The sequence below is a fragment of the Saccostrea cucullata genome, unplaced genomic scaffold, assembly GCF_032062105.1.
Source record: "Saccostrea cucullata isolate Sc308-1 unplaced genomic scaffold, CSIRO_AGI_Scuc_v1 ctg10920, whole genome shotgun sequence".
Lineage (NCBI taxonomy): Eukaryota > Metazoa > Mollusca > Bivalvia > Ostreida > Ostreidae > Saccostrea > Saccostrea cuccullata.
The window spans coordinates 1,268-12,672 of NW_026923893.1; the positions used below are offsets into that span (position 1 = coordinate 1,268).

Here is an 11,405-nt window from a genome sequence, read left to right on the forward strand (position 1 = left end):
AGTTTCTCTTGTTATGCCGTTGCGAAATGACCTTTGGCAAAATGTCATTTAAAGGTCAAGGTCATTAATTTTTTTTTCAAATCGTAGATTGCATTAAAATTTCAATCAATTATTTGAATGCAGTCCTTTCAATTCTTTATTCACTCAAAACCAGATGACTGGTACAAGAGTTACATATATACAAACAAAAATTACAGTAAGGATAAAAAATAGACAAGTATAAAGAAAAAAAAGAATGAGAAAACGTATAGTCAGTTACTTGTACATGTGTATATAAAACACATTCAGGATTCAAGAAAGGGCAGACAGTTTTGAAAATTTTTTGATAAATTTTGACCAAGAATTTTTTTTTTTACATTATTATGTTCATTAGTTCATTAAATTTGAAAATGTTAGGAATTTTACAATATCTATTTTGGAGAAATATTTTGTCATGCGAAAGGTATACTAAGTCTTGCATTCCATAACATAATGAAATTCATCACTAATAGTTTTACAATCACAAATGTTACATATTCTTAAATTTCTGTCAATATTATGCCTTCCAGAGAGATCTATTATCAGTATTGTTTTCGTTTGAATTCTAAAAATAAGTTGATTATATTATAATTATCTGACTTTATAATAACTACATGCATTAATTTTCACGTGGTGCAGATCAATAAATGTACGATATTTATTGATCTAGTCAGGCAAGCTTTTTAAAAAGCTGTTACTTGTATGGTTTTAAAATTTTCACATCATATGCAGTTTCCTATAGTGTTTATTAAAACTAAATTAAGAATTAAAAATTGTAAACACAATATCAATTTTTTACCGTAAATCTCGGTTATTTAAAAATCTGGCGCAAAAATGGCTAATGTAGATGGTTCGAGCATAATTTTACTCTTTTGCCGGATTACATCTCCTTAAATTTTCTGGATTATTGTTTTATTTGCAAAACAATGTTATGTATATCAGAGATGTCCAGGGAACACATTTTTGTTTTCCACATTTAATGAAAAGATAACCATTTATCATTTTTAAGCGTAATGTTGTTTTAAGGGTACATCATATGATCATTTGTCATGCGATTTGGATAACAGTAACTGAAACAATTTCTGCATTCTGTCCATTTTATTGAGTTGCTCAGTGCAAGGTGTCCGTCAAAGTCCTTACTTAGATGTTTAATAATACAGTTACGCTTGTTCCAGAAATCACAGATTTGTACATTTTCCGACTTTTCCACAAAGGAGCGCACTAAGAAGCATAACTCTAGATCTTCCATAGTGGAAATAGAACGTATTGACGCCGTCTTAAAATGTTATATATAAATATTTAATTTCTCTTTTAAGTCGATATTCATTTTAAATAATATAGGTGGTGGTTTAATATCAAGAGATGTTGAGTTTCTTATAACGCTGTTTTTATTTTGGTAGGTGATGCCCTAGAAATTCCGGAGACAGTAATGGGACTCACTCTGTTAGCAGCAGGTACCAGTGTACCAGACTGTCTTTCAAGTCTCTTTGTAGCAAGAGACGGTGAGTACATTATAGCAACATTGTCATTGATAGTGCAGACTAATGAATCTAATGCAAAGTATACAACATACATGTACGAACATAGGTCGCTGACTAATATATTTAAACATCCGTTAAAGGTGAATTGTTCCCTTAGAGTAATCGGTGTAGATTTCATCTAATCTCTAAAGAAGTATGTAGATGCAATAAGTATGTTTATTTTACTCAGTCACTACACAGCGATATTTTTTCTTTATTTCAGGTTTAGGAGATATGGCGGTCTCTAACTCTATAGGGAGCAATGTATTTGACATTTTGATGTGTTTGGGTCTCCCCTGGTTGTTAAAATCCCTCATCCTAGAAAGTGGAGACCCCATCCCGATAAAAAGCGAAGGACTGACATATTCCGCCATCACTTTGCTATCCACAGTTGTATTCTTAATCATCGCCATGTTTGTTACAAAATGGCGGCTAAACAAAAAGTTCGGTGTCGTCTGTTTGTTGGTTTACGTTGTTGTGATAGTCTTCTCCTGTCTTTATGAACTGAATGTATTCGGAAATTTCAACGTAGCCGACTACTGTCCGAGGGAATGATTTATATACCTGGTAGTTCAAGAGAAACGTCACTTAAAAAAAGAAAGATATAATATAAGATTTACTAGACAAGTACTCAATCATATTGCAAAATGTTTTTTTAAACAGAGACTTCTTCAAAGTGCGTAAAACCATTAACTAAAAATACAATATGTACAAAGAATCAAACTTGCCCGTTTTTTAAATGGACATATTTTTTCTTGATTAGGAAATAATTTATGCGTACCCAGAATTTTCATTCATTTGGAAATGTATATAAGAAAAGACAAATTGATAATTTGATGACTTTTTCTTCAGTATTTATAAAACACAAAGGATAGGAAGGGGGGAAGAAAAGAAACTTGTACCAGAACGTGTATGTAGTAGTCACAATTAACAGAATTACGTTGTACATGTGTGATTGAATACATGTTTCTGTTACCTAGTATTTCGAATGTGACTTGATATTCTAAACATAATTTAAAGGATATGTTCACAACAATAAAAAGCAAAATATTTTTCTTGCCATATTGTATTGTACGAAAAATGCTAAGTTACATTCCTTTGAATTAATTAACATGTTGAAGGATAAGTTAACGTGTCAAAGACCTGTTTATTTTTCTTAAGGTGAAACAAATTTGATGGTAAAAATTGAATCAGAGAGAAGAGAAATCATTATGGACAAGGGAAGTTTTCAAATAATAATTACATGTAATTTTTGAACGCAGCATAAACATGTCATAAATTACTTACAACATTTTCATTTCGTGTAATTTTTCCATTTACTTTTGAAATTGACATTGCTTATTTTTAATAAGATAAAGATATTTGATTTCTTGTGGAAAAAAATGCAATTTTTTAAAATAACATTATTAAGGTTATATTGATTTATTTCTTATTCTGCTATTATCACATGAATATGTTCGTAGTATAAGTGATATATCCTTGAAGTAATTCAACATATGTTCACAAAGGATAAAACGCGTTGTTGCATCATATATTTATTTTCTGTTAAACACATTTGTAAAGTAACCCTAGGATGTAACGATTATATGTTGTATTTAACTTAATCAAAAGGAAAAGAATTGTTGAAAAACACGGAGGAATATGTACCTTGTTTATATGTAACGTACGATGTAAACATTAATTTTATCAATATTTATGAGTTTATTTTGAATTATTATTATTATAAACAGTACAGATACATTATGGTAGTCCGAAAAACAAATGTAAAAGTGATAGTCATATTGTCTTTGGTGTTATTTTCCAGAATATTAAAATGATTTTTTTTTTGGCCAAAATTATAAATACTATAGTATTTTTGTTAAGATCTCAATTTTAAATGCAATGCTCTGTACAATTGTAATCTATCATTCAATGCCTTTGAATAAGAAGTTTTTTCACAGAGCTCTGACACTAGTATTTCAAATGCACGTGCATGCATACGCAGAAATATGCTTTGTAAAATTAGGAGCAAAAAATCTTGAATACTAGTATATGAACTATAATTACAGATTTACATGTTATTTTCATGAATGTTAATTATGATAGTGATAAAATATGTCGTTTTCTTGGATGTGAAGTTGCAGTGCATGGTGAATATTAATTATGATAGACAGTGAAAAAAAATGTTTTCTTGGAAGTGAAATTACAATGTATGATGAATATAAATTATGATAGACAGTGATTATAAATGTTTTCTTGGAGGTGAAGTTATTGGGGAGACATTGATAAATATTGACCGTTTTGTTGATGTAGTAATACAGTTGTTATCCTCGATCTCTATTTATTGTTATGTGTTGATGAAATGTTTGATAGTCGATGAATGATTGTATGTCCCACTTTGTTATTGATCCGCCACTGTATTATAGGCGGATCTTCCTCCCTGTTTACTTGTGATAGTGTGCCAAACGTGGACGTCTAGTTAGATAGTTACCTCTGATGCATATTATGTCTGATTTAATCAGATACGCACTAGAAAAATGAATAAAATAATTTGAAAAAGATCCACATCCTTATTTTATTATTTTTTAAAGAGTAGTTACACTACATGTATTATATCACTATTATAATAGTGTTTGTGGGCAGGCCCCCTGATCTCTATTACGGTTAAATCAATTTTATTATACCCGAAATATTATTGGTTTTGGAACGCATGCTACACAGCACTCGGTTGTGACAAAAATATTGTGAATTTCAGTTAAGTGTGTAGTTTTGCATTACGTCACATTCTATAATAATAGCTGCGCTCAAGGTAAATAATACACGCCTCCTAATCGCAAGCGTTACGACTGGAACTTTCTTCTAATCCCTGGTTGGTTGATCGTACAACAGACTCTTTTCGTGTCAGTGTTGAAAATATGACTTGACCAATCACGTGAATTGTTTACGCTGGATGCATCTGTCGAAAAAGTTCGTGACGTAATGCAAAACCTCACACTTAACTAAAATTAATAATAACAGTGTGTTTCTACGACAGAAGAGTAAGATTCCGAAGAATTTTACATCAGTTGCACAGGCCAGTGGGGTATACAGACAAACCCAAAAACACGTAACTGCAAATAACCAGCACAAACACGTGTTGCAATTCCACGCTGATGCCCGTAACAATACAGTTATCAGGTGTAACGAATGGGAAGGGATATCTCGGTACTGATATCGTTGATAGTATCATCTTATATGGCGTTGGCTTACTAACGAGGCATGTTCAGCTTTAGGAACGTATGACAGCATGTAAAGACAATGGTCGGACTATGTCATTTACATATGTATACCATACTTGTCAGTATTACTGTCTACTTTAGGAACGAGTACATGTAGCATTGCTTAATTGTTAGGTATGTCAGTATACCATACTTGTACATGTATTTCTATATATATCTGGCTTTGGAAAGTGTGATATAGCTTGATAGGTGCAGTAAAATTGTTACAACGCACTAGCTCAGTCAAAAGCACGATTGTGTACCATACTCGTACTTATTAGAATTCCTGTCTCACGGAACTATGGATAGCTTATTTGTCAATTTTGTCAATTTTATAGTTTTTCTTCTAAATGTACGTCTCTCTCTCTCCCACGATCCTGGTATTTTACGCATAAAGCTTCTTGAAATATCGTGATACGTCACCAATATGTTGTGAAACTAAAAATGTCTACAAACTAATACGTCGTCTAAATAATGTAAACTTGCATAAGACCGTCTTCCAGAAATAGCTTCTTTACATGTCAGTGTCTGATGAGATGCCGTTTCACGTTAATTAACTCTTTGATAAAGAAATATAATTCATCTCGCTAAATAATTATCAGTTTATATATTAATTTCTAATTAGATATATGAGAGCTAAAAGTATTTTGAATTTTCTTTATTAGAATTTCGTGGATCATATATATTAGTAACTATTAGTCAATATCGAAAATAATGAATTCTAATTTCCTATGATGACGGCGTTATTTTACCATAAATTCATTTGTACATGTATTTATTTCTAGCTCGCCTGTGTATGAAATATATTATTTCTGTATGCAGGAGGTATAGTTAAGAATTGAAAAACATGGATTGTATAAGAAGACACAATATTGATCGGCCTTTTTGGTAAACACAGAGACAACATAGATCCGTTCCTCCTACATGTAATCTATTCTTTGGTATATATAGATACAACATAGATCCGCACCTCCTTATCAGTTATTTGGTAACTATACTCAGAGACAACATAGATCCGCTCCCCGTTTTCAGTTGTTTTGTATACATAAATACAACAGATCCGCCCCTCCTTATTAGTTCTTCAGCATGCACAAAGACATAAAAGATTCGCTCCTCCTTTGGTGTGCACAGATACAAAAATGATCCACATGCACGCTCCTCCTAACTTTCTTACTGTTGCCTCAGTCTGATATACAAATTTTAAAAATATAACTAATCCAAAATCTAACTTCAACGAGGCATTTTGTAAAATTATTACCCAAATATGGTTTTTATTCAATACATGATGTGTTTCCTTTCCCTGGGCCTTTGCAATGGGGTAGAGAAGTAAACAAACAACTACATGTAGTTGAATAAAACGAGTTACCGATAAAGCAATGTAAATGTGCAAAATGTATTTTGTTTCATCATTTTATTATATACGAAAAAAAAACATCTATCACATTGCCACAAAGATTGCTATTTCTTTGATGATTATCCACCAACTCTGTGTTTCCGTTAAAATGATACTCACACAATGAATCTTAAAAGGACCGAGAGTTGATGTCAAATTCCCCACTTTAATATCCCCATTTTCAAAGTATCCTAAAAGTATATCATTTGTACACTTAGGTTGAGACGAGGATACACTCACTAAACTAAGGCTGGCCTGTAGTTTACCGTGTTCGATTTTGTCCTCTGGGTGTTCACGTGATCCAGTGTCTATAATTATACTATCCACTCTCTGAGGTTCATCAAACACGACTATGAACCAGTCATCTGCTTTCCCGTTGCCTTTACTCCAAAAATAACCCGGTTCCCTGCTGTACGCCATTTCTGGAGTGAACGATGGTTCGATATCCATGTTTGTGTAGATTTTTGCGGGAGGGTTATCTCCCTTATATGACTTGTCTAAATTGTCAAAGTATCTGTCTTTTAAAGGTTGAATTTTTCCAGGAAGTGATGACCGAATTCCAACGTGCTGAAATATGGTGGGACGACGAATGTAGCGAGTAAACTGTAGCATCTGCAGGTTGAAATATAAAAAGGTAAAGTCACACGGTTGTTCTTCATAAAATAACAACACCATCTTGGCTAATTTTTCCAGATCGTAAGAATGATAAAGTTTACCGATAAACCCAAGTTCGGAAAATTCTAAACATGTCCATGGCGTTTTGAATTCCGAAACATAATCTTTGATTACTTGAAGGTATCCAGGAACTGTAAATATGTCGTCCTCCATTTGAATGTAATATGTAGATAGGTTTTGACTATATAAGAAAATGAAAGCATAATCCACATTTTGTTTTGATCTCCATTTCCTTTTATCATCATTATCATTGTAAGTATGCTTTAGATTATCTAATGGAGGATAAAAGGACTCCCAGGATCTAATTACAATAAGAGTTCCAGACGTTATTAGATTTGAATATGATTTCTTGATTCTTCCGCTAATGTCTGCCCTCCAAGTTTCATTAAAATCTGCAAGAAAAATCACTATGTAGATTTCCTTGAGTTCTTTTGTCCTCGTGAAGTTAACTATGGATTTGATAGTTTTCATTATGTACTCGTCTCCCACTCGTCTAACTGTGGGGATACCAATCGTCAAATATCCTGAAACAATGCATCAAATGTCAGAGTTATGTATACATTATTTTTTCTTTTTTATAAAGAACTATATGCGGTATATTGCATATTTTTGCCCCCACAAAAGTCAAATTTTGAAAACTTTCTGAAATGTGCTGAATTCAATAAATTGTATGAGAAATATAAATTAACAGAAAATATTATAGTGTCATAGCAGTGCATTCACAATTTTTGTTTTTATGACGTCACAAACTAGTCCAATTTTATATCCTTTTGCAGAAAGAGGACAAAATGGACAAAATTTCAACAATTTTAGCTTTAAAATTTATAGAGCGCATGTTTGTTCAGGAACAATATTGACACATTTCATTGATATTATCATTCTACACATTATATCAAAATATTGATCCTGAACACACATGCGCTCGGTGACTTTTACTCAAAATATCGACTAAATATGTACATTTTTTTGTAAAATTCATAAAAAACTTAAATTTACGTCATGTTTGTGACGTCATTACATACATATGACGTCATTACTTATGAAAATATTCAGTGCTTTGAAGTCAGCATATACTCCCCTGTTTAAGAATTTAATTAAATATATCTCCATCAAAGTTTGATTTGGGGGCAAATATTGCTTATTACCGAATAAAGTTCTTTATCAGCGTAACATATGTTAATAAACAGAGAAATTCAAAGATATAAATAAGATAAATCAATGTCACCTTTAGACAAAGAAACTCAATTTTATTAACATGAGGTCGAGGACAATTACAAAGCTGCTTATGAAACCGATCAATCGAAATGATAAAGCTTAAATTAGATAGCAAGATAGAAGAATACGTTTATGAACTCTGCATTTCATATCCTGGCTAGGTATTTTATACCTCGTTGTTTGAAAAAATAGAAGTATTAATTGTTTATACTTATGAATAATTTTTTTATCACATAATATATATGTCCTTACTTTTCTGCTCTGGGACTCTTTGGAATAAAGTAGCTTCTTTTCGCCATGCAGAATGAAGTTTTGTCAAATCTGATGAGGGCTATAACATTGAAATTTAATGCATGTGTCAATTTGTGATACGTTAATATACATAGATACGATTAGTCACTGTTTCACTTTTCCTGAACTCATTCACCTACTCAATGAACAGTAACTCAAATTCTCAATAACACATTTACTCACTCATACACTTTTAAAACAGTAAATCAGTGATTTAATTATCCTTCAAAAACTTTTATTTACATTAATTCACTATAAACTTTCCTTCATATGTAAGTTTTTGAATAAATTCTGCTTCAGAGGAATTATAAAATACATTATGAAATTTTTCCTCCCAAATCAGTACTGTAACTGTGCTTTATATTATTCATAATTTATAATTTTGATGTATTTTAACATACTTAGTATATTGTTTATGAGACAATCGCATTAGGTACGAGGTGGAATTAGTACAACTGTTAATATTATATGAGTATATATAAGATTATTCTTTTTTTTAAATCCATTTCAATATAACGGATTTCCGTTTATGTTTCCGTCCATTAGTACATGTATACCGTCTGTAACAAGTTGTTGTCTGTACTTTATACCTGTACACAAAACTCTGTACTATACAAAATCATTTTACGTGTTTCATTGTTGTATGCCTCTACAGGCCCTTGAATAGCAATAAGTCATTATCGTCGCAAACCGTGGCCAAAAAATGTACTACCCTCTCCCATTCTGGACACGGGTAGGAGAGAGCGGACTCCAGACAGTGGCTTGAGACGATGATAAGTCATCTTGTAACAGTATAGTATTCCTTAATATATCAACTTCACAGTACTTTTGTGTAGAATCAAAGTGACTTAAAAAAGTAATTTTATTGATGACCAAACACAATATACAAAAATTTTCAAGTTCTATTTTTATTGAAAAGGCAATTGTTTTGTTATCAAAAGCCTAGTTTTGAAATTATTCGTAGTTATACGTACATGTAATTTTATAAAGTGTAAAAAAAAAATAATAATCGTACGATCTGATGTTAATGGGTCACTAACCTCATTATATTAAAAATCTAGGTTATCTAATACATGTACATGTAAGTAGGAAATAAATGTTGGTCAATTAAACAAGCGCCATATCATATAAATGTATACATTGACACCGTAAACTTTTACCTTGTTAAGATAATCCTTGTATGACACCAGATTATAAGCTCTTTGTTGATATCTGGAGTCTGTTACCTTTTCACTATTAATCCATGTTGAGCATTTGTATACAGCATCTATAGGTAGATATACATTAGGTATATGGCCATGGACTTATAAACCTTTTAAATAATCACACATACAAACATACACACACAGGATTTACAGACATGTATCTATTAAATTCTATTACATAAATATACGAAGATAACAAACAGTATTCAAGCTTAAAAGGCCATTAAACAATACAAAATTGAATCAGAGGAAAAAAAGGCCTCTAAAACATCAGAGGTGGGATCAGGTGCCAGGGAGGAGTGAGCATCTCTTGGTGACACGTCACATCCGCTGTGTGCTCCTTATCAGATCGGAAATTAACTTGTAAATAATGGCCTAACAATTAGTATGAAAAACGTCAGTCAGCATTTGACTCAATGATAAGTTGTAATTGCTGACAAAGTCATTGTATCGACCAAAGAACTTACGAAATGATGAGTCTAAACAAGACTGCTGATATTCTTGTTTCATCAACTTGTTTGTGAATAATTTACCTCGTTTTAGAAATTGACATACGTAGAGCATGCTCTTGCGTATTGAATCAACTTAGATATATAAACCCCGTAAGCAGGCGATGAAGGTATATTGCAGATGATGAAGGTATAATGAGTAGCATTTGAAAGTATATTTCACATAAAATTTTTATTTTTAGTAACCACGGCAAGGTTCATCAAAATAAAAACCGATACATAGAATTATGAATCTTTAAGTGTAGTCTACGCATGTGCCAAGTTAAATTGAAATTAGACCAAAACTGAAAGAAGAGTAGCACTTTGAAAGTATTTCACAGAATTTTCCTTTTTTTGTAGCATTTTGAAAAATTGTTTACAGATAGAAAGACAACAGCTAGACACACAGCTAGACGGACGGAAGACGGACATCTTACTATCGCATAAGCTCTTCTGTCTCTGACCAGTAGAGCTAAAAATATGTTGCATGTTGACAAAAATATGTTGCATGTAAACATAAACAAGTTGTATCTAAACATTAACAAGTTAATTGCATCTCAACATAATAAAGTTGCATGCTCTTAAAAAGTCGTTGCCTGTCAACATATTTAGCTTGCATGTCAACATACATGTTAACAAGTTGCATCACAACAAAAATTCGCATGTTGAAAAAATATGTTACATGTCAACATATTCATCTCGCATGTCAGCCAAAACAAGTATCATCTTAACAGAAATAAATTGCATGATGACAAAAATATTTTGCATGTCAACATATATATCTCACATGCCAACATAAATAAACGTATGTTAATTGAATTTATCGTCTTTGAAGTCACATGTTGGCGAAAGTTGATAATTTTTGAAAATTCTTGATTGCATTTTTTTTTAATTGTTGCATGTTGACATAATAAAATCCTACATACTGACATCATGATCTAAAGAAAAATTATTTTGCACCAAGGAAGCGAAATACATGTATGTCATTACCGTACTAAATCCGTCTATATTATTAGAATAAAATAAAATTAAGTTAAAAAGTTGAGCAATTAAAAATAATACTTACAGGAATTGCTATGAAGAAGAATCAGTATTTGGATAATGAAAGTAAAAACAGAAAATACACAGATAATGCTAGTCAGTGGTATTCTGTTAGTCTTCATGGTCCTCACGCATCATCTGTCACTTTCTGTGCTCAATAACACCTCCGCATTGTATACGAAGATGTTTCCACGCACCACAGCTGTTCGGAGCACAATAGCTTTTCTTCAGGTCTCTGCCATTGTGTTTACCAATGATGATCAGAGTTAAACAGATTTTTATTTGTACATAACTTTGTCCCTTATTCAAATAAAAACCCACTC

General features: G+C 31.8%; 2 protein-coding genes across 2 annotated transcripts; one reads left to right on the forward strand and one right to left on the reverse strand.

The window, feature by feature from the left end:
- The first annotated feature begins 852 nt into the window (after nt 1-852).
- On the forward strand, nt 853-2,211 carry LOC134265213 (probable sodium/potassium/calcium exchanger CG1090). The gene is given in 4 exon segments (XM_062747465.1): nt 853-868; nt 1,360-1,407; nt 1,410-1,520; nt 1,762-2,211. Coding segments are annotated over 4 exon segments (507 nt in total). The 3' UTR covers nt 2,094-2,211.
- A 3,754-nt stretch (nt 2,212-5,965) lies between these two features.
- LOC134265214 (alpha-1,3-mannosyl-glycoprotein 4-beta-N-acetylglucosaminyltransferase C-like) lies at nt 5,966-11,204 on the reverse strand. Its single transcript, XM_062747466.1, has 4 exons — nt 11,108-11,204; nt 9,509-9,615; nt 8,310-8,388; nt 5,966-7,366 (listed from the first exon to the last, which is right to left on the reverse strand). The coding sequence occupies exons 1-4, from the start codon at nt 11,202-11,204 to the stop codon at nt 6,213-6,215; spliced, it is 1,437 nt and encodes a 478-aa protein (XP_062603450.1). The 3' UTR covers nt 5,966-6,212.
- Between the last annotated feature and the right edge of the window lie 201 nt (nt 11,205-11,405).